At 45.7% G+C, this 24,752-nt stretch overlaps 1 protein-coding gene across 1 annotated transcript in view; it reads right to left on the reverse strand.

Moving 5' to 3' along the window:
• The window catches only part of ADGRB1 (adhesion G protein-coupled receptor B1), an 87,144-nt gene that overhangs the window by 17,624 nt on the left and 44,768 nt on the right, over positions 1–24,752 (reverse strand). Inside the window, exons 7-12 of the mRNA XM_074988051.1 lie at positions 13,743–13,914; positions 12,525–12,620; positions 9,181–9,235; positions 4,871–5,574; positions 2,443–2,478; positions 972–1,076 (exon numbers count right to left, since the gene is read on the reverse strand). Of these exons, the coding sequence (XP_074844152.1) occupies positions 972–1,076; positions 2,443–2,478; positions 4,871–5,574; positions 9,181–9,235; positions 12,525–12,620; positions 13,743–13,914 (1,168 nt within the window). The remainder of the gene's footprint in view (positions 1–971; positions 1,077–2,442; positions 2,479–4,870; positions 5,575–9,180; positions 9,236–12,524; positions 12,621–13,742; positions 13,915–24,752) is intronic.

Below are 24,752 nucleotides of genomic sequence, written 5' to 3' on the forward strand. Positions count from 1 at the left end.
ATAATTCATAATCGTATAGGACCTGAAGCAGCCCATGGACCTTCCATGGTTCTACCTCTTATTTTCTGCCCCTCCATGAAAGGTTGTAGCTTTTCCCTGTATTATTCCAACAACATCATCTCACTGCCCCTGAAGGGCACTCAGGGGAAAAAACAAAACAACAACAACAACAACAACAAAAACCAACACGACTTCCTGGATGTTAAAATAGCAGGACAATGGAAGGGACCGCTAAGGGAGGTTGGCATCACTGGAGGTTTTCACTGGTTAGACATCAGCCTTGAATGGTTTAGACACAACAAACCCTGCATTGTGGCAGCGGGTTAGGGTATCTGACCCTTGCAGCACCTTCCAACCCTTGGATTCTAACCATCATGCAACAGGGCAGAGCTGCAAGTAGCTTTAATGGAACCTTATCCTGAGGTCAGAGTCCTTCTGCACCCTCACTCACCTTTCCCAGACCGTCCGACGGTGCTGCTGCTCCCACAGCATAAACCCCGTCTCTGGGTAAGTCCAAATGTGACAACTGATGATGTCCTCTCCTGTTCTGGACTTGAGACCAGCTCACACCAATGGAAAAGGGGATATGACCCATCCCCACTGCACCCTTCCTTTGCTCCCTTTTCTTGCTGTAAAGGTGTTAAAGACTCCGTTGACTAGGTGCAGAGCAAGGGACACCACAGACATGAGCTGAACCACACTACTCACAACACACAGGGAGCAGAACTCAGAACTCTCTGCATCAGCACCGCAAGCTAATGCCAAATGAGCTAAAGGAGAGGGAATATTCCATGGGCATTGTGTGTGTACACACACACAGACACACGCACACACACCAGTAGATTGAGTTTGAGAGCGGAGTAACACTGAAGTGCAGGGTTCCAATAAATGCCCCTATATTTTCCTCCATCTCTGATCCCCTCATGGTGCTTGGAGCTGGAAGCCAGGAGCACCAAAGGTGCATGACTAACCTTAATCTCCGTTGATGGAGACTCCTTCTCCTTTTCCGCATGCTGCAGCTTTCTGTTCAGGTCCTGGAACATGTCCTGGTGACGCTTTCTCGTGTGCATGATTTTCTGAAGCAAAGATGTGTGCGACAGGTCAGCAAACCCTTCTCCCCTTAAGGCGCACAGTCTGCCCTGCCCTCACCAACAAGAAAACTGCCTAAGTGGGACCTGGGTGCAAGCTGAGCATCTGAACCCTGGAGAGTATAAAACTAGATCTTGCTAGAGGCAGGAAAAATCAAACCTAGGCTAAATCATCTGAGTCCTGCCAGGTTATAGGATTTGTCGCAAACAGGAATCTCAGCCCAACAGCTCTCCAAGCATGGCAAAGCTTTTGAGGGACTGCGAGGCCTACATTCAAAGCTAGCCAAACACGGAGTTCCAGAATTTGGTCCTAGTAGGTGGGCCAGTTTCAGACATAGCCCAGGGTCCTGGGTTTTGGAGCCAGATTCACAGCCTGAGGTTTGAGCACACTCACTTCTTCCAGGGGCTGACAGCTGATTTTGGAATGAAGCAGTCGCTTTGAAGAAAAAGGACGGTTTCATGCCTTCACCACCCAACCACCCTTCCTCTGCAAAGCAACAGCTTCATGGCATTGCAATGGGACTTGGGAGACCTGTGTTCAGTTCCCAGCTCTGCCACAGCAACCGCATTCCTCTTCTGTGCTTTAGAGTTCCCCATCTGTAAAACATGGATGAAACCGCTCATCTCTGAGGGGTGTTGGGAGGCTCCTTTTCCTTGTGAAGGATTCCCAAGCAACAGGGATGGAGACCAGCTGAGAAGGTTTCACATTTTGGGTGGGTCTGTGCATACAGCATTGCACCAGTGCAGCTGTACCGCTTTATTGATGACACATCTAGGTCATTGGGAGAGCTTCTCTTGTCAGATTGGTTAATCCACTTCCATGGGAGGTGGGAAACTCTGCTACTGACAGAGCACTGTCTACATGGGTTGCTGTGACTCCATCACTTGGAGTGTGGATTTCTCACACCCTGCAGTGAGGTAGCTACAGTGATACAAGTGCGTAATGCAGACCTGGCTTAAGACTCAGGATACTTCAATTCCTCTCCCGCTGGCTGCAAAGTGGCCCAGATACCTGCTCCTAGTATACTGGAGTATCAACTTTCTATTAGCAACTCACTGACAGATGAGATTGTTTACAGACCTTGTGTGAACTGACTTAAAATCTCGATTGACAAACATTTACTCAGCAGTTGCTGCTCAATAAATTAAGCCGGGCCAAATAAGAGTAAATCCAACGTTTATTTAGCTGTGCATGGTAAACCCCTTGTACAGCCAGGGTGGCTGCAGCCGCCTGTCTGCTGTGAGACCTTTCCCCGGCTTTTTGGCTAGAAGAGCTGCTGCAAAGCAAAGCAGAGCCCGGTCCTCTCCCCCACCTCACCCCTCCATAAAAGGATTTAAAGGAGGAAACGCTCACCTCAAAATCTAGCTCCGCATAACGGGATTTCCGTCTCTGCAGATTCAAAGAGAAAGAGAGGTCAGTCAGGGAGGATAGGGGATGAGTACCTCCCTGAACAGTGGCTAGATAGAGAGACCACCCCTGCCTCATTCCCTGCCCAGATCTGACTGTGTTGTGCAGCTCGCACTCGGACTGAAAGGAGACAGCTGGAATGATTGAGGCAGCCTTAGTCACTGCCATGGGTCAGGGAACCGGTTTGGGTGCTCTGGGAGCAGCCGGCACCAAGGCCAGAACACACAAGAGAGGTTGAAAGCAAAGGAAACAGGTGCTGCAAGGCTGTTAGAAGTGGGCAAGAATAAGAACCACACTGGATTCAACCTCTGCTAAGAACCTAGCTGGATGGGAATTCTCTCCCCGGGAGAGGTGTTAACAGATGAAATGAGCTGCCAAAGGACGGAAAGCAGAAGAACCATCAAAAAACTCAAATGAAGCATTCAGACAAATCCTGTGCAATGCTACCAACACCAATCAGTCTGAACTGCGCACATGGAGCTTAACTGTGCAACCAGTGGTGCCTCTGAGGACAGGACGAGGAGCAATGGGCTTAAATTGCAGCAAGGGAGGTTTAGGTTGGACATTAGGAAAAACTTCCTACCTGTCAGGGTGGTCAAACACTGGAATAACTTGACTAGGGAGGCTCTGGAATCTCCATTACTGGAGAAATTTAAGAGCAGGTTAGATAGATACCTATCAGGGATGGTATAGATGGTGCTTAGTCCTGCCATGAGGGCAAGGGGACTGTACTCTTATGACCTCTTGAGGTTGCTTCCAGCTCTAGTGTTCTATGATTATATGATTGTAACAGATCTCTTTTCAGAGGGGCTGAACTCATCAAAGTCCACCCAGCCGCTTAGTCACCACATGCCTCCCATTAAAATGGATGAGAGCGGTCTGGTTAAACCCTATGAATCATCTTTAAACTCTCTCATTATGTCCAGTTTCCATCGGGCTGATGGGAAGTGGCCAAGAAGTTCAAATAAACACAAGGCAGCGGCCTATATCTGCTGGATTTAAAAATGGGGTCCAGAAACAGTTTGATTCTCTCCCTTCCTAAACCTTTAACCACAATACCAGTGCTGGAACTAGGAGAGAGAGAAGGCTTCAAAGACAGAGCAGAGGTTTGTAGGGAAAAGAGTGAGTTTCTGCAATTCATAGAATCATAGAATACTAGGACTGGACGGGACCTCAAGAGGCCATCGCATCCATCCCCCTTCCCCAACAGCAGGACCAAGTACAGTCTAAACCATCCTTCACAGACATTTATCTAACCTGTTCTTTAATGCAACTTAATGGCCTACAGCAGGAGTGAGCAGAATAGAGTTCGGAAGTGGGAAGAATTCAGCCCACCACACATGCAGGTCTGGCCCATCAGGACACTCTGGGCTGCCAAGGTCCTGAAGCCCAGGGGCACCCTCAGGCAGGCTCCCCACCCGCTGAAGCCCCGTATGCCACTCAAAGCATTCGGCTGGTGGGGCCCACGTGTGTCTCTATGCAGCACACACCCATTGAGGGGAGTGTTTCTGTGTGCTGCCACTGTCCCCAGCACAAGCCTTTCAGCTGTCACTGCCGTAAACTGCCTGGCCCATGCTTGTGGGTGCACGCAGCACGTGGAGACACACCGCCTCTCTCCCCACCAAGGGCCACGCTGTGCAGAGACACACACTGGCCCCAGTAGCTGGTCACTTTGAGGGGTGTGTGAAGGCACATTAGGCGGGCAGCCTGCCTGAGGGTTCCTCTGGACCAGAGCCTGTCCCTGGTGCCCCACCCCCTCCTGAACCCCAACTGCCTACCCCATTTACTACCCAAGTCCTCTGCACCCCTGCCCCAGGACACAAGCCAAACCTTCTGCACCCCCTCATGCAACCTTCCCCCAGGTCTGAATCCTCCCCTGCGGCCCATCCCTCTCCCAGATCCTGCACCTTCTCCTGCACCCCAATCCTCTGTCCCACATCACAACCCTCTCCTCCACTCAAACTAACACCCAGAACCCAACATCCCCTCCCACAACCCAAACTCCTAGTCACAGCTCCCTGCCGTACCCAATTTCCATCCGAGATACTGCACCACAGGCCTTGACCACATACAAGATTCTTGAAGTCACTCCCACGATCAAAAATTAGTGCCCACCCCGACCTCGGATGAAAACTATAAGGATTCTTAATAGTCAAACTTCAAGTCAGCTTGGTATCACTAGCAAAGATCATGAAATAAATCTCCCACTGATTAAATGGGCACTGAAACCACATTGCTGGGCACATTAAAGGCCGGGCTCTTTTCCTGGAGCGTTGGTTACTGTAAGACAGCAGGCATCAGCCCAGGAGGAAAAGGGTGGCATGAACAACAGAACAAACCAGGATGTGACTATGGGTGAAAGCAGCCTGTTTACCTCCAAGGAGCTCATGGAGAGGGTGGAGACGGTCTCGCTCTTGGGCACTAAGCCCAAGTTCCCTGAGTCACCTGGGTTGCACAGGCTGTTGGGGAGCTGCGACTCGCTGGAGATGTTCTTCTTCTTCTGCTGCTGCTGCTGCTGCTGCTGATGTTGTTGTTGTTGCAGCATGGGAGAACCTTGCACCTCGGTGCATGTCATAGCGAGGGGCTCCCTGGGTGGGCTCTTGATGATGAAACCCGGGTCAGTGGCCATACTGAGGTGGATGAGCCGGGTCTGGGGCATCTGATCTATGTTGATGCTGTATTTGCTGTCATCCTTGGGTGGCTTTGCCCGCAGGGTGGAGGAGCTATTGGTGGGGAGGATGACATAGCTGGTGTCCAGGGCTTGCTCCTGTGCCCTTGAGAGCTCAGTGTCCAGCTTCTTGAAGATGTCCCCATCGCAGATGTAGAGAGATTTGGGTGGCTGGTTCTTCTCCTTCTTCAGGGTGAGAGTGTGGTTGCTGAACTCATTCAGGTTAATGGCCCCCAGGTAGTGAGGGGAGCCCTGCAAGTGCATCTTGGAGACATTAGCTGGAAGACTATTAAAGTTCGAGGACCCCTTCTGGTGGTTGAGCTTCAGCTTCTCCTCATCCTGCAGTGAAGGGCGCTTCAGCGTCCCTGTGATGGTTGAGGTCCTGCATGTGGTGATGTCTTTATTCAGCACTGCACAAGAGACAGAGACGCATCCTCAGTACCTCAGATATACCTCCCCTGAGTTCACAGAAGAACATCAACATCTCACCACAGTCAAACTGCCTTGGCATGTTCCCTCCACTCTTTCAGAAAGAGGCTATAATGGCAGCTCTTAGACCTAATTTGTGTACTGTCCCACCATGGTGACTGGGCTGTGCTTATGTTCCAGGATAGTTATACAAGGGGCTTTGAAGTTAGCCCTCCCTGCTTGGAAGCCAATGGGAGCTAAATGAGTGCTCATTATTCAAAGAGGAAAGAACCTTCATCTGAGGGTGGGTCAATCATGCCAATTCAGAGATATATACAGGACACACACATAGACAGTATCATCCTTTGAAACAAACTCATTCAAATCTGCTTTGCTCAGCTGGTTCTAGGCTGCAATAGAAATGTTAAGAAGCCCGGGGTGTCAGCCTTGATCTCATCCAAGGAAAAAGTGAGACAGGGTTCTGGGGTGGGGCTGAATGCTACTTACCCAACAGTTCAGCCTGGAAAAGGGGAAACAATTCCAGCCAAAACCAAACTAAAAATGAAGATCTTTGTACATGCTTTTTTCCACAGCAGCAGGCAGAAGAGACAAAGAAGGAGCTTTGTTGTAACCTAGCACCGTTTAGCCATTCTCATTTATGGTCAAGGTATTGTATGGCATAGGTGGATTTCTAGGGCCAGAGAAAACACAGTGCTGCAGTTTCACTGCTAACTTGTGCCAGTGGGGTGTAGGAACTCTCCTTGCATGCAGGGCGGGCAGGTCAAATCAAAGGGAATACAGGAGAAAGTAACATTGTAAGTCAAACATGCTGCAGGGTGACCATCTTAGCCATTATATCTTTGCTACAGGACAGCACTTGGGTGGAACTTTGCTTTAGTCCTGTTTCATGAGCTAAATTCTGCCCTAAATTCGGCTCTAGTGAAAATGCCACCAATTTCCTCAGACCCAACTCATGCCTGTTAGGGAATCAAGCCACAGACTTGTGTGGTTTTTTTTACATTATGACATGTATGCAAAGAGCTTGGCATGTGCAGGGGGTGTGGGAGCTCCCTGAATTTGGCTCCCCCGGGGCAGGGGTTAGGTCTTGTCTTGAGGCAGTGGTACACAGCAGGTTGGCATTGTTCCATTGCTTCTCCACCGGGATTTGAAGACTTGAACTGCTGGCTGCCAGGCCAGGATAGTGAGCAGAAGTAGAGATCAGGGGGTCTTCTGTTCTGCAGTCACCTGAAATCAGTTGACTCCCTCCCCTTGCTCAGGGAGACCCAATCTGGGAGCAAGACACTGTACAGCATCACAAAAAAGTCTAATGCACTGGAGGAGCCTGTCTGAGGCTCACTGCTGATTTTTAGGATCCGATTCTCAAAAGCACAGGGCTGTGCACCCAAAATGGGCCTGGCCAGTTAGCACACATCCAGTAAGTCAGCCGGATGTGCAAATTGGTGGCTTGTGTGCACATCTGGGGCCATCACGTGAACTTCTTGTGTGCACTTGGTTTATGCAGTTTTTGCACCTGCCTTTTGTGAAAGTCAGGTCCCTAGCATGAGAAAGGATGGGGAGAGACAGCAGGAGAGAGAACGTTAGAAGTATGGTGTGAGAGAGAGAAGCTGCGTCTACACGTGCATGCTACTTCGAAGTAGCGGCACTAACTTCGAAATAGCGCCCGTCGCGGCTACACACGTCGGGCGCTATTTCGAAGTTAACTTCGACGTTAGGCGGCGAGACGTTGAAGTCGCTAACCTCATGAGGGGATCGGAATAGCGCCCTACTTCGACGTTCAACGTCGAAGTAGGGACCATGTAGACGATCCGCGTCCCGCAACGTCGAAATTGTGGGGTCCTCCATGGCAGCCATCAGCTGGGGGGTTGAGAGACGCTGTCTCTCCAGCCCGTGCGGGGCTCTATGGTCACCGTGTGCAGCAGCCCTTAGCCCAGGGCTTCTGGCTGCTGCAGCGGGGGATTCATGCTGCATGCACAGGGTCTGCAACTCGTTGTCGGCTCTGTGTATCTTGTGCTGTTTAGTGCAAGTGTGTCTGGGAGGGGCCCTTTAAGGGAGCGGCTGGCTGCTGAGTCCGCCCTGTGACCCTGTCTGCAGCTGTGCCTGGCACCCTTATTTCGATGTGTGCTACAGTGGCGTGTAGACGTTCCCTCGCTGCGCCTATTTCGATGTGGTGCTGCGCAACGTCGATGTTGAACATCAACGTTGCCAGCCCTGGAGGACGTGTAGACGTTATTCATCGAAATAGCCTATTTCGATGTCGCCACATCGAAATAGGCTACTTCGATGTAGGCTTCACGTGTAGACGTAGCCAGAGAGAGACCCTGAAGAAGGTAAAGACAGAAAGTGACTATGGAATTACATACCATGAGGATAAGGGCTATAGAGAAAGTGATAATGATACAGAGAATGGGAAGAGAGAGAGAGAGAGAGAGAGAGAGAGATGGGTGTGTTGATAGATAGATAGATAGATAGATAGATAGATAGATAGATGAACTCTTCTGTGATGCCCCCTTAGGCAATGTCTACACGGCAGGTGCTATTTTCTGATACAGCGGTATCCCAAAATAACTGCCCATGTCTAAGGAATGTGCCCGTTGCCACAAAACAGTTTGCAGGAGGAGTACTGGGATGCTTCACAATAGCTCTTTATTTTGGCATGTAGCTGTTTAGACAGTGCCACCTGCCAAACTCTCCCATTTTGAGGTTAGACTGTTGTGTAGACACAGCCTAAATGAGCACACAGAATCCAAAGTCCATGGCAGATAGAGGGAGATCCTGGTTTGGAAGAGGCGGATTATACACCAGGGCCAAATGAACTGGGAAAACTCTTGCTTGGGAAAGGGGGGGCTTCTGGGTAAGCCAATAAGAACTGGAAATTCTGCAAAATGGTTGATCAAAATCAGCCAATGGGTCAAGCATGCCGAGGGCAGGAGGGAACAGAACCTGCAAAAAGGAACGAGCAGCACAGCAGACTGGACAGCACTTTCAGACACAGCACAATGGGCACAGGACAAACGGGAGGGACCAAGGAGGTTCTGTGTCAGCAGGAACTTCTGGTCCATGCAGTTCTACAGGGCTGCAATGAATGGCTGTGCATGAGAAAGGGTGGACCATCTCCCTAAGCACAGTCTGCTCTATGACTGCCCAAGAGGTTGCAGCTCTGGATGGATCAGAAGGGCAATTGTCCATTCACCTATAGAGGTGGGATGTGCCAGATTTATACACATTTCTCAGGATACCTAAGAGGCGTGAGGCCAGCCTGAGAGATGACTCTCTGAGCAAAGACAAAATTGGGCACCCCATAGTGAAGATCCTGGCATCCCACCACCCCTGCCAGGCAGGACAGAGGCCCCAGATAAAAAGTGTTAAATTGAAACAAAACTTGGCAAGAGGCCAAGCAGGGTGTGGGTGGGGGAGAGGATAAGCAAAGCAAAGGGGCAGAGTTAGGAGGTGGTGTGGGGACGGGAGTGAGGGTAGCCCATACACATACACACACACAAAACACCCTGGGACGTGGACACACACACATAGTAAGGTAAAAAAAATGGCCAAGTTCAATCCCCAAACCAGGTCACTTGTTGATAGCTCACCTGTGATGTGCTCACCTGATCTACAAGCCATATCCACATCCTTCTCAAAATCGGTCTGAAAGACAGAGAAAGCAGAGGGTGTGGTCAATGGGGCAGGGGAGGGGAGCATGGGAAGTGGAGAGGGGAGGGAAGCCTGAAGTCCCGTGAACATGTCTACACACAAAGTAACATAAATTCAGATGGAATGTTGAAAACAAGGGCTCTGTTCACAGCTCTGGAGTCAGACTCTTTGCCTGCTGGCCTCGACGTAGGAGACGCAGGCCCTCCCAAAGAGGACAGTGGGCACTTCAGCCCTGAGCAGACAATGTCCTAAGTAGCTGTGTGAAGCTTGCCCTTCCACTAAACCAGTCCCTGCCTTGGAATGCTTGCTTGCCACCATCCCAGAGTATGGGAGAAATGGAGTCACACCAGAACATGGGCTTCCACGTAATACTGTTAAAAACGGCGTGGAAAAGACAGACCTGTTTGATAAATAGTAACAGAGAGGAAGCCGTGCTAGTCTATACACTATCAAAACAAAAAGCAGTCAAGTAGCACTTTAAAGACTAGCAAAATAGTTTATTAGATGAGCTTTCGTGGGACAGATCCACTTCTTCAGACCATATCCAGACCAGAACAGACCTGGTCTGGATATGGTCTGAAGAAGTGGGTCTGTCCCACAAAAGCTCACCTAATAAACTATTTTGCTAGTCTTTAAAGTGCTACTTGACTGCTTTTTGTTCTGTTTGATAAATATTTCCATTCTTGACTGGCTAAGAAGCTGGATGATATTCTCTTATCACAGGAAATATTGTTGAGCTTTCCAGTCCATTAGTAACACAGGAGGAGTTTACGCAACATTTACTATAGATAAATGTTTTGAAATCAACAGGCCCAGGTAATCCGCACTATTAAAAGAGTCAGCTGAGGAGCTCTGTAGGCTTCTGTTGTCAATTATTAATTATTCTTGAAATATTGGGCAAAGTCCAGAGACAAGAAGGTCACAAATGAAATTGGCAAGAAAGATCACTTAGGTACTATATGCTGGTTCATCTGACATCAATTCCACGCAAAATAATGGAAAAGCTAACAAAGGATTCAACTGAAAATAAGTTAAAGGTGAGGATTATAATTAACACCAGTCAACTTGCTTTTTTGGAAAATAGATCTTGTCAAACACACTTGATTTCATTCTTTGATTAGATGGCAAGGGTGGTTGGTAAAGTTATAGATTTTAGAAGGCATTGGACTTGGTTTTGCTCAATCTTCTGATTACAAAATTACCATTATAAAATAGTAATACAGCATGAGCAAAATGGATTAAGAACTGGCTAATTGACAGATCAAAAAACAAATGGCTTTCAATGGGGAATCTTCCTTGAATGGGAGTGTTTCTAGTGGGGATCTGCAGGAATTGTTACTTGAACCAATGCTATTCAATATTTTTATTCATGATCGGAAATAAATATAAGAACACTGATGGTAAAATTTGCAAATGAAAAACAAGATTGGTGGAGTGGTAAATAAGGATGAGGACACTGCAATCACACTGCGTAATCAGAATTGCTCGGTAAGCAAGGAGCTTTCAAGCAGAATGTATTTTAATACAACCAAATGCCAAATTATACTTGTAGGAACAAGAATTTCAGGCCGTACCTACAGAATGGGGGATTGTACCCCAGAAAGCAATCTCAGGTTAGTCTGTAGCTTAAACATGGAAACCTATATATCTGATAGAACTGGAAAGGACCTCCAGAGGTTGTGCCCAGTTCCCTGTACTCACAACAGGACCTATCATCATCCCACAGAGATTGTTCTTTTTTTTTTTTTTTCACATTTTGCTTTCCCCTTAAAGAGCTGAGCTCATTACCCTGGGTTTATTATGCCAATGCATTAACCACAGAGCTATCCCTCTCAAATAGCAAGCAGTCCTGTGGCACCTTAGAAACTAACAATTGTATTACTTCATGAACTTTTGTGGGTATAACCCACCAGTGACTCTGAAAATGATCTAGCTGTTCGAGGGGACAAGCAGCTTAACACAAGCTCTCAGAGTGATGATGTGACAAAGAGGGCAAATGCAATCTCCGTCTGTTTAAATAGAGGAACAGTGCCTAGGAGCAGGAAGCTGATTTGAACTCTGTAGACAACATTGCTGAGAACAACACTATAGCCTGTTCTCCTGCCCACATTTTTCAGAGGGCACAGAAAAAGTGGACATAGCGCAGAAATGAGCTCCAAAAGTGATCTGAGGGCTGGAGACGAGGGCATATGTGGATAGACTCAAAGAGCTCCATGTGTTCCAACGATCAAACAGAAAATTAAGAAATGACTTAATGACCATTTGTCGGTATCTTCATGAGGACAAAAGAGAAGGTCCTATGGAGCTCTTTCATCTAGCTGAGAAAGGTGTCACAGGGACAAAAGGCTGGAAGCTGAAGTCAGACAAACTCAAATTAGAAATAGAGAACAAATGTCTAGCAGTGAGAGTGATTAACCTGCTGAGGGAAATGGTCTATATACAGGAGGTCAGACTGGACGATCTGATAGGCCAGTCTGACTGAGAGCTTTATGAATCTATGAATATGTTGCCTCTCTGGGCCTGGCTGGCTGGATACTCAGGCAATAAAAGAGAGGAGAGCCCCAACAGGCCTGATGTGGAGCTCACAAGAACCTTGTAAACTGTGAGATTGACCTACTTACCCAAAGCTTAAAAATCAGACATGAAAGACCTCTTTGGACATCCAGTTCATCACAGAAGGGGCAGTGAAGGGTTGTTCTCTATAGCATATTCTCCCAGGGCTATATCTAGTGTAGTTTTAGAGGACTCATGTAAGAGGGTGAAGTTTACTATCTTTGCAGAAAATAAGCTTAAAATAAGCATTGAGAAAGGTACATTACTGGAAGGGGGACGAAAAGTACATTGGAGAGATATAGTCTCCTCATAAAGGTTGTCTTGAACATTGTGACCATGATGGGACATGCTCTGAGGGAAGAGATGTGAAACTGTTGTCTCCCAGCACCATGTTGTACAAGACAGGAAGAGCAGAAAGGCTTGGAAAATGTCTCATCGGAAGGCAGCTGCATGTGAGTTGTGTTGTCCTTAGACAGCAAGGGTCTGGCCTAATTGAACAACAGAACAGCCCTGTGGGTTGGGAGTCTGAGACCTTCCTTGTTATGAAGGGAATGGGAGATATAAATGGGTGGAACTGAGGCTCACCCAAGCTCTAGAATGGTCCAAGCACGGATGGAAAAGGAGGAGAGTGATGACTGCTAAGACTAAGCTGTTGAAACAGAGCCCTCCTTGGATCCAGGCTAAACACACCTGAGCCCTTTGCAACGAAGCGTGAGGCACTTTATCCTACCATTAGCTGAGCATGTCCATTCTGAAATGACCCTCCCGAGTCTCCATTGCCCTCTTCTTGACGATCCACTACGCGGCACTTCACTGCATCCTGGACCTGCAGGGGGACATGAATTTGCACACGACTGAGTCACACGACAGAGGCACTGTTTAAAGCAAAGCAGCGTTCAACCCTGCTGCAGACAGATTATCATTCCCATGGGCTCTCAGTTTGTTTAGCACTTACACAATGAGTTCCAAGAGGGCACGTATCTGACACACGAACAGGGCAACTCTGAGGTCCTCCAGGCATATTACATGGGATAACTGAACTTGCATAGGCAGGAATAACCACAAATCTATACTGTAACCCATGATATTTACAAAGGATCTGTTGCATGAATCATGACATGGGGGTTTATAATGTCAGTTCAGGAGTCCGCACTGTCTGACAGTAAGCTCACCGATCTCAATGGAAAGACTCCCAATGGCCATATTATGAGAGGGCCTAAATGCATAATGAAACTAGTTAAAAGACTCAGGTTAGGTCTTTACATGGTGCAACTGCCCTGATTTCAGTGGCCTGACATGGGAATCTATCAAGACCATTTATTTTAAAATAATTATATCAATTTCATCTGCTTGTATTAGAAAGCTACTTGTTGATGTTATCACCTCATTTTATTGCATGGAAAGAACTTAAAAATAAAAGATCTCACTTGGTTAAAGTGAAAGAATGTTTCACTTCTGCTTGCAGTCCATTTTAATTTATGGATCCCATAAACTAATACTATTCACGTAGTGTTTGGGTTTCCAACACAGCTGGGGACTATTTCAGTACAACTACTTGAAAACATGTTTGTTTTTTCTTGTTACAGTCTTTAAACATGGATGAAACCTTTTATGCAAATCCTAGGTTTTGTAAAAAAAACTTTTTTTTTTAAACAAAACCTAGCTTTTGGACCAAAGATAAACTAAATGAGGCTTGTCTCCAAAACTCTATGTCACTGTGCATTTCTAGCATGACTTCCGGCCACCTAGCCACACATCTATCCAGGCACGTAGGTTCATACTCTTCACTGGGATATCTGTATAGTTGAATAGCATGACCAACTGCTCAAGGGATCAGAGGACTCCCCAGACAGATGGTGGGAAAGTTTCAATTCCCTACCCAACCTCCAGGAGATGGGTCACATGGAGCTGTCTGGGCTATGCAGTAGGAAACACTGGTGGTGCCCACCTCTCTTCTCAGGATGCAATGAACCATCACAATGACAAAACCTTCCAAGGAATCAAAGACAGCGAAGAGGATCTGGAACAGCGCCGACCGCCGATCTGTGATTGCCAGAACTGCAGACATCCACGTGAGTGCCAGGAGAGGTAGGACGACACAGGAGCTCCAAAGTGACGCCCTATCAGGGAAGAGAAAACAAATCCAAGTTCAGATGCACCCCCAGCCAGTTAAACATTGTGCTCACTTGCAGTAGCCACTTCAGCCTCCTGATCCCAAAGGGCAGTAGAAGAATTTTCCTTAGTAACAATGGACTTGTTCTGGGTGATTTCTGAGCTCCCTGGGGGACGCAGGAGGCTGCTTGGCTCATCATTGCCACTCCCTCAGAGCAGACAGCAGGCATGTCGAGGGGACTGCTTCTCAGTGGTGCAAGCATGCACAGAAACTCGGGGTGGGAAGGAAGGAGGCAGGCATATCATGTCCCTCTCATGCCCCTCCCACTCCACGCTGCTAATCGCACGGGTGCTATTGTCCATGGATAGGACAGAAGATGCAGCCACTGTATGTTGCAAGAGGGAAGCGGAACATCTACATCAAAGCCAGATTGCCTTAGTTAATAGCTTCTGGTGCCTGGACTGTCATGGTGCTCAGCATATCAGTATTGTGTGGGCTTTTATGTGGAAGGTTAGGATGGCTAGGCTAAAAAGGAGAAAGAGGAACCTGGACACTAAGCTCATAGGAGCACTTCTTGCTCTCCATCAAATTTTCCTGACAAACAAGCAGCAAGACAACTAAGGAGGCCATTGGCATCTGTGTCCTCTTATCAAGGAGCTACTCAGTGCAGATGGAACCCTGCCAAATAAACACCCCCAAAAGAGCAACCAGTTCTAGCTGATGAACCTTCAGCTAATTTTGCAAGTGAATGTACTGCTGGCTTGCTGGCCTGTAGGATTCAAGTTGTCTGTTTAGCCATGGTCACACCACAGTCAACCGCAATGCAAACATCCCTGTGCTTTCTGAGCCAGGTGCTCCAGGACTGAACTGGACAGATCACCTCTCAGTATGAGAAGGCATTTCCATCTCCATGGACCATGCTCACCCTCTTCTTCAACAAGGGAGCCAAACAGTGCAGGCTATGATAATATATTCTAAAAATCTGGGGACAGAAGTACACAAAGGTAACCATGGGACCCTATCTACAGTAGATGCTTAGCAAGACTACACACAGAGATGGAAATAACAAGGGGACCTCAAGTTTTTCTGGGTGGAAAATCTTGACTTATGCATAAAGACACATAAATAGGTAGCATGGCATATTATAGGACACATATCATGACTCACTTTACAGCTCTTACATGGGAACCACTGACCATTCAATGACACATGGTCAAGTAAGTCCTTACCCAATGCACACTCATTTGTTAACTAGGCACAACTCTCAAGGACTTCGCTGAGAGTTTTGCCTGAACAAAGATGGAGAAGAGTGACTATGGACTTCAGGATTTACCTACACAACTTTTCTTGAGTAAGGATTCTCCAATCATTCCACTGCAATGACTGTAGATTGCAGTGATGCGTTATTTCTGTAATGAATTATGGTACATCAACATTTATTCACACCAACCCAGGGCCAAGCTCATGAATTTGGCAACTACCTGTGCAATTAAGCAACAACCTGAAAGAGCAAGTAAATTCCAGTGTCACTCCCCTTTCTCCACCAAGAAGACAGTTTTGTGTTACTGCATAAGCAAAGAGCCATAACGTGATATGCATGCCCTATAATTGCACATTGGACATTGAATGGAAAATTTGCAACTGACTTTTGAATGCTCAGTGTTTGCAGACTGGCTGTAGCTTTTCATCATAGTCATAAACCAGGCAAGTGTTTATGCCCCCTGCCTGCCTCCTGCTGAATTGGCTGAGTGCATTTGGTAACAGAACCCTCTGAGAATCATCCTTTGAAACATGATGTCAGTGAAGCTGATGGGTGAACACAACTGAAGTGGCAGAAAAGCCCAATGGAAGGATGAGATTTGCCTGATGCCAGGATGCCAGAGGTGTATGCCATGCCAGGGTCAGAGAGTCCAGCACACCAGCTGTCTGTCTGGGCAAAACAGCTCATTCAAGTTGCTCACCAGACTTGTGGTGGCTAGAAAAAAGGAGGAATAGAGGGCACTAGAATGGGTTTTGCCTCTGGAGTTCCCTGATCTATCACACTCCTGACATACAGGAATGGCTACATTAAGGCCATGAGCAGCGAAGCACACATCTGGCTCCAGATACTACAAAGGGCCTGAACCACAACTTAGGTCTGAACCACAAATCCGGTTGTGGATGAGATTCTACAGCTTGAAACTGTTGCTGCAACAGGATGAGTCCAACCACCAAATGCAAAAAAGTTTGGACTCAGGTTCAGAGTTCAGAATTGAGGCTAGATTAGGGGGCTTTGGCTCAGGCCTGGTTCTGATCACATTCACACCGTCTACTGCCGTCAGTGAAACTGCTTCTGATTTACGCTATGGCCAGCTTAGAATTAAGCCCAGGAGCTCCAAAAATAACACTTGGGAGTTAATGTGTGCACAAAAATGGACTCTAAGGGGTCAGGGTTGAATCTGCTTTCCAAAACTCAGACACAACTGCCGAAGATGGTTCTTGGATCACCTTAAACAACCCTCTTCCACCCTTGAATCAACATCCCTTCCATGGTTCTCCCGTCCTTCTGAGTCTAGACATTGTGTTGGATGTCACTCCAAAGCTCACTGCAAGCAACCTTTACAGCTGTTATGACACAGCAGATACAACCTGCTCTCTCTAGCTGTCTATACTACAAACCTCTGTCTACAAAAGAGGCCTTCTGTCTATAAAACTAAGGAACACCCACACTACAAATGCATTCTGTGTAGAACCTGTTGACAGAACTCAACCTTTTTCCTGGAAGAGTTTTGTCTTGAAAGTTTGAGACATAGCACCTCTGTAGACAGATTCTGTCAACTAAAAAATAGTGTAGGCACTCCTGCAGGGCCTCTGTTGACAGTGAGGGCTTCCAGTTCATCGGGTTGCCCTGTTTGCAGAGCTTCCAGTTGGCTGTTCTGTTGACAGAGGGCTGGGTAGTCTGGCTGCTCTCTGTCAACAGAGGGTGTTGACACGGGGAGCCTGTATTTGGTGTGGACGTGTTCTGTAGACAAAGGTTCTGTTGGCAAAACTCTGTTGACAGTCACTTATGTAGACAGAACTTTATAGTGTAGACTCAGCTTAAGTCTCCCCTAAAAAAATAACTCAGAGAATAACTATAAAAATAACACTGGGCTAGACCCTCAACTAATGTAAATTGATATAGTGAAATGTGCTGACACACCCACTAAGGATCTGGCCCAGCTTTCTGATTTGTTTCTGCTTCCTCTTAAAGGGACTTTCTCAGACATACTCACCCCTTACAACTGTGAGAGAAATGTGACTTGACACATGATGTGCAATTTTTTTCCCAGGTGGCAGATGGCAACGGACTATAAATCACTTTGATTCCCCTTTCACAGCTCTGCTTAGCTTTTGAAGTATTAAATGCAAAAGGGTTAGGTTATTTTTTAAGCACATGTCAAGCATGGGGCTTAAGAAGAAAAAACACAGGAAAGAGAAACACCTGCTGTGCATTGGTTCTGTACTGTGATTCACATGTCCTATATCTTTAGGACAGGGCTCTTTTCACTGAGTAATTTGGAATCCATTAAGCCTTACATTGTCTTGATATAATTCTTGAGGCCTTTTCACAATCATAGGGCCTAAATTCTATGTCAGCATGTCATGGCACTGGATTGCAACGTGACATGCAGGTATTGTTAACTAACGGTACTGTGATGCAAAAAGGTTATATAACAGTCCTCTATCATAGTTTGTTAGAGGGGATTAAACCCAAGACCCTTCTGACCTGAGATCAAGAAATAAGACTTTTGCCTGGCAGATGAGGTAGATGTTTGTCCTCTTATGTGTGTATCCATGCATTAGACAGAGAAAAAAGATGCACATTCTCTGGGGTCCTTATAGCATGGATACCATGTTATACCATAAGGGACCTTATAGCATGCATACCAAGCCACTGGAAGACTGAACTAAGATGCTGTTTTAATAAGCCATGATCATGGCCCATCACTGCTACATGACAGCACAGAAACTGTACATGTCCAGGGGATTACGTTAGTGTTCCTGTGACATTGTAGGATCCAGAGAAATGGTGTAATGACATCATGTGAGAAGGCCATAACATAGACCAATAATGTAACATTATGATGTCATGTGACCACATGCCATCCCAAGGCGGTGGCTGTCACATTTCATCAACAGAGCACGTTGGCTACAGTTACACTACAGCGATCTGTCTACAGAAGTTACTGTTGGAAGAGATGTTCCGACAAAACTTCTGTTGACAGACTTGAGTGTACACACGAAAGCCTTAGCAATCTTTGGATCCATTTTGTCAACTAAAGGGCCCTCAAAGCATCCACACAGCTTCTTTGTTGACAGTTTCTGTTGACAAAACACATTTTGTGTACTCATGTTCCACAAGTTTTGTCTACAAAACCCCAGTTTTGTCTACAAAACTCAGTGTAACTGTCATCATTGTGAAAAAAACTAGCAAATGCTAGTACGGCAGCTCATGTGGGACCATATTCAGCCTTGTAAAAAGCAAATAAATGTCATGGGCTTTAATCAGAGGATATTCACCAAAACTAGACCCCAGGAGCTGCCCTGTCTTGGCATTCCATTTTTGCTGCAGAACAACTATAAATGAGGGAGAATTCAGAGGGGAGTGCCACAAATGACAAAAATGCTTGGGGAACAAAGACCTGCAATGATGCAAGTTTAAGAGGCCAGCCCATACAGAAAAGAAGACTAAGGTGAGGAGACATAATGGCTGACTAGTGATGTAAAGGCATGGTATAGAGTGGACTGAAATCAGTTATTCTCATTGCTCCAGGATGGCAGAGCAAAGATAAAGATGCAGCAGGAAATACACTTAATAACTCAAAGAGCAGCTTAGGCTATGAAAAAAGCTGCCAGGAGAGGTGGAAATGCCAAAGCTGGAGACAGAGAAGGCTGGGACTTGACACACAACCATCATAGGTGATTTAGGGATGGTTATGTCTGGCGGACTGATGCAGAAAGTAGCAATTGGTTGATCTGGAATTCTATCTTAACCCAAATGCTTCTCTATGTCAATAACTGCCCTCCTGTAGGAAAAGTGGTTTACAGACCACAATATACCTGTTGTCCCAGACAAACCCAAAAGCAGCACAATGGCACTCCTCTTTCCAAGCTGCCCTCCAAGAGGGTGACTCCGAGTACCTCAAGAATGCCATAAAAAAGCTAATACTTGTGTTTGCAACCAACGGGCTCTAATGGATCCATCTGGATATGACTGCCCATTTCCCTACAATTGCTACTGGGGACTGCACTTCACTCAGGGGCTGGATTCTAAGCCTTGTGAATGGAAGATTGCAAGACCTGACATCTTGCATACATGAACCAACTTCTTCAGAATCACTTCGGGAGATGATACAGTAGTGGCTGGATGGGTGCCATTCTTAGACACTTCATTATAGCATGGATAGATAAGGCCATCTTGACAAATCAATCCAAAATATACAAACCAATAGCTTGCCCCACTAGGTCCAACTAGGTGAGACTGGACGAAATATAGATTTTTTTTAACCAGTCTACGCAGGGGCCTGAAGTGACAGAGAAGCATCTATATATAGACGGTCCAATCCATTAATCTTCACTCATGGTGCATAGCACTCCCTGAAGTGAGCAGTCCCACTGATGGTACTAACCAACCAGGGAAGAGCTACTTAGAGTTAGTAAAGGCCAGAGCATGAGGCCCCAGATGTTCAGCACTTGGAATTTTATAGAAGTGACCACCCACCAAGGAAAGACTTCAATGGTCTGAGATCAAGAAGCGGACTGAAGCATCTCTGGAGGACAGGGAACAGCACCTCAACATCCTGATCAATGAAAAATAGAAATGGAATGTCAAGTGCGAGGACGTCCTTCAAGGACAGTCTCCATGGGAGGCCAGAGAGCCAGAGCAAGGTGCACTAGTGTCTTGATGGAAGCTCATTAAGTGAAGGCAAGAAGCTAGGAAACCAGCAGCCATAAAGGACATGGCAGGGCACAGCTCATAGAACAAGTTATGCCCAAAGGTAGCCTGAGACCTCGTGATTCTATACCTGATTCATAGGGAAATTCCATAAACACAGCAAGCTTCAAACTCTGGAAACATGGATTCCCATTGGTTATGACTGTCCAGCAAGAGCCACCCTGGAGACGGCTGAGTGGAGGTGGGTAGCAGTAAAGGATGGCAGCACACTCCTTGGGCAGCAGGGTATCCCATAATTGCCCACTGCAGTGCCTTTTGCACCTTTCTCTGGAACAACTGGGACTGTGAACTTTTGGAAACAAAATACCAGAACAGATGGACCACCAGTCTGGTCTGCTCTGGCCATTCCTAAAATATAGGCATCCCTTGCTTCTGCTGCAATGAACAGACACTGCCAGTGTTCCTCCACAAACAAACTGGGAAATAAAGGACTGATCCAAGGACCACTGAAATCAAGGGGAAGCCTCACGTCAGTGGACTTCGAAATCTCCTTGTAAAGTTTCTGAGACAAGGTAAGATCATCATTTTTTCGAGGAATCCCCCAAATAATCATTTATTTGTTGAACACAAATATTGTAAGTTTTAACTGCATGTACATTCCAACGATCCTGATGAGAAAACATGCTGTACATTTTTTCCCCTAGACTATGTCTACATGGCAGCAGTATTCTGAAACAGCTATTTTGAAATATCTTATTCTGAAATAACATAACCACACACAAAACACATTTTGAAATAGCACCCAGCTATTTTGAAATCACATTTTCGGTCCACAGCGCTATTTTGAAACAGTGCCACTGGATTCCATTATGGCCTATTTCAAAATAGGTGTTATTCCCCATGAAACGAGGTTTACTGGAATCAAAATAACACAGCTGCTATTTAGACTGTATTTCAAAATAGTGTATGAGTCATTTAGTTACTGCCAAAGTTATTTCAAAATATCTGCTGTTATTGCAAGATAACTTCACCATGTAGATGCAGTCCCAATGGGGACACCGACCACGGGCTGGTTAACTATGGCCACCTGAACTGCCTTCCCATGTTTCCTATTTTCCTGAGATTCGCTGGTGGGAGGGGAATCCTAGGTGAAATCAATCTTGGACCACCTGATAGCCATGGGAATTTTACCACTGATTTCCCTAGGGCCAGGATTCCAGTCCTTGTCTTTGAATGCATCATAAAAAGAAGTATCTTCCCTGACAGTAATTCTAGCTCATTATCCACTGTATCAAAACAACAGTAACCCACATTTTCTGCAGGGCCACCCCCTTTTTGTAGAAAATATGGACAGAATTGGTAGGGCTGACAGAACCCTACATAGCAGACCAAACCTCTTCCCTTGCGGGGGGGCGGGGGGGGGCAAAGACAAAAGGAGGCACTGCTCAGGGAGGAGGGAGCAGGCATGCTTGGCATAAACCAGCTGAAAAGAAGTGCCAGGAGGAAGGAGGGTTCATTCACTATCCAAATGCCCATAGCATCTTATGAAACAACAGCCTAGCAGGGAAAGCAGTTCTACAGTACAGTAGTAGGGAGCACAGAGGAATTAATTACAGGACACCTCTGGGCTTCCTGGGTCAAAGAGGCCTAAAGCTTTCCACCTTCTCAACTGTTTCAGTGCTTCCCTAGACAAGAAACCTGGTAGTTTCCGGTACCCCTAATCTTTGCCCTGCTCCCATGTCTGACCTAGCCTGGTTTTATTCCACCCATTCTGAGAATGACAGAGGCCAAACTCCTCTTTCTCCACCTCTTCATCACTCAGTGTTTTCATGAGCTTGGTGTCTGAGAGTACTGTGACTTCTCAAAGCCAAGCAAATGGAAATCCTGCTGCGTATTTTCATGCACCATGGTCCCGGATGTGCTCTGCTTTCCAGGGGACTGTCATGTGTGATGGGTGATGCCTATGATGGACTGAAACATGGAAAAAACAAGCTCTTACTGTTCCCTCTCTGCCTTTCTCCACCAAGCACCACAGTCACTGCTACAGTCTGTGTCAGAGATAATCCGAGAATCCAGTCTAGACCTGCCCCACGCAGTCAACTATTCATCCAAAGTCTGCAATATCAAGGCCAAAACTGGCTCCAAACCTGGCAACCGTGACTTGAAGGCCCAGCATAATGAACCGTTAATATCAAAAAGAGGCATTGTCAGATACTTCACAACTTTCCCCCACTAGCAACCTTGTCTGCAACAGGCTCAGAATGGGCAAAAAGGTAATAATGAACCACAGAACTAAGTGGATGATGGGAAGAGGGTCGAGCCCAACTATAGAAATTCTTGTTCAGGTGCTCAGATGTCCTTTGTCAAAGGCAAGATCACCACCAAACAAAAACTTGTACTGAAATGTACTGACAGGGAAACAAGGCATATATATTTTCTTTTCCTAAATCCCTTCTGATTTTTATCAAACCAACTAAATAAACAGAGAACCTCTTGGGATCAATAGATGGTGATATGCTACATCCCAGTACCATTCACATTTTTATTTTACATTTGAATATGAATTAGATCATGTATTTTGTAAAGGAACAATGTCAAGTAGAATAGGACTATATATGTGAATTTGTTTCAAAAAAGTGTGGCTTAATATGAATTACATGTTTATTCCAGAAAATACATAATTTTTATTCATGATCGTGTTTCTGCTAGATTTAAACATTCCTCCTCAGTGGTAACACGCTGAAATTCAACAATGTGATGCTATTTCACATGAACTGGCATGTGACACACAAGAAAGTGTCACCTCCAGTGTAGTTTCACCAGTTTGGCTGGTGAACAAAGTAACACGGGATCAACACTGGAAAGTAAATATGATTTTTTAAATTCTTGCAGTTTCAAAAAATTTTAAAGTGGTAATGGAGCTGATTGAAATTTTTCATTCAAAGTATTTTGAGGAAATGTGGTCATTTTTGATAATGAAAATTTTAAGAGAGCCTTCCTGATTTCTTGATTTTTCCCATTTTTCAAAAAAAAATTCAATAAAACTTCACTGGGAGAAGGTATGTTTTGATTTTTTTTTTTTCATTGCAAAGTTTAACTGGTTAGTTTAGTCAAATGATGGGGATTTAAAAAAAATCAAACACATTCACTTTTGAAAAAAACATCAAAATCAAAACATTTCACTTTTGACAATCACAATAAACATGAAAAAAACACTGCTGCAAAATAGCTTTCCACAGAAACTTACAAAAACCCGAAACTCTGAGCCAGTAAATAACAGCAGAACAGAAACATACAGATTTTTTAAATTTTCAACCATCTCCAGTTAGTATCATCATTACGACATTTGACCATATTTTATTATTGTCACTTGACAGTGTCCCTTCAATGAATGACATCTAAATCCAGTGCAAACTTCTCCTAGTTTCGATAAGACTCACATATATAGAATCAGGGGTCTCTTTCCTTCAAGGTGATGAGCACTCTTGCATGATCCAGAAAAAAATGCTTAAGTCTTGATTCAACAAAACTTCAGAACATGTTCAGTTCTAAGCAGCCTGTTGCACTGAAGTCAAGGGGACTGAAGTACATGCTGAAATGCTTTGTTAAAGGAGAGCTCAAGGCCTTAATCCTGGGAAGTCTTATGCCTTGTGATAAGCAGGAGACCAGACTACATGATCACAATGGTCTCTTTTGTCTCTTATTTGTCCATCCATGAGCTATGAAAGTCACTAAATTTGCACCCTCAGGAGTCAAGCCCCAAGTGCTATGCTGAATCTGAGCTTTAAATGTGCGCTCAAGTTCAAGCAGAGGAATGGCCCCATTGATTTCAGTGAGACTAGTCATGTGCTTAACTTTAAGCACATATTAAAGTGTTTTACGAGAGTGCTCAACACACTGCAGGGTGAGTCCATCCTCCGCTTTTAACTCTTGGCTGACTTGCTCCAGGGGCATTTCAGGAAGCCCACTCTTAAAACGTCTTATGGCCCAAGGGGTTGGGCAGGCAGGAGGGCAGGTGGGACGTGGGGAGAAAAAACAAATGGGGAATAAAATGAAAGAGGGAAATCAACTAAAGAAAGTGAGAAAGAAAGAAAAGAAGTTGAAATTAGAGGAACTAACATGGCGTTACTGGTGGCTGTGGCCGAAACTTCAGCGGAAGAAACTACTCCACACTTGGAACATTTGAGCGTCATGCCGTAAAGAGGCACTGCCATCTGACTGCAATTAAAATCAAAAGACTGAAACAAAACAAAACACTTTGCTTGTGAACACAAACGAGGAAAGGAACAGAAAAGGAAAGGAAAAAAGGAACCAACCAACCACACCACACCCAGTTTGAGCAAACAGATCAAAAGATGGGAAGGGATAAAACTCTTGCCCGTGCCATTCCAGAAGATGGAAGCCAAGCCAATAGTCATGCTGGTGCCACTGGAGTGGATGGAACCGTGCTGGGAAAGGTTTTGCTGGACTCAGGGGGTATGTCTACGTAGGAAAGTTATTTTGAAATAACGGACGCTATTTCAAAACAACTTTGCTAGCATCTACACAATGCAACAGCTATTTTGAAATAGTAGATGGCTTATTTCAAAATTGGCAAACCTCATTGTATGAGGAATAGGGCCTATTTCGAAATATGGGCTGTGTAGACAGGGAATAAACCTATTTCAAACTAAGCCACAGTGCGTGCAATGGCTCTTTTACTAAACAAGCTCTATTGTTCATAGACACCTTATTTCAGAATAAGATTTACTTATTCTGGGACTTCCCTGTGGTGTAGATGCATTATTTTGGAATATCTCATTTTGGAATAATAACTCTGAATAAACTATTCCAGAATAACAGTGTAATAGCAGTGTAGACATACCCAGAGTGACTCTCTGGTGCCTCCATTGCTGATAACCTTTTACATTATGTTTTTGTTTACCTCC

This window comes from Carettochelys insculpta, chromosome 2, assembly GCF_033958435.1.
Source record: "Carettochelys insculpta isolate YL-2023 chromosome 2, ASM3395843v1, whole genome shotgun sequence".
Lineage (NCBI taxonomy): Eukaryota > Metazoa > Chordata > Testudines > Carettochelyidae > Carettochelys > Carettochelys insculpta.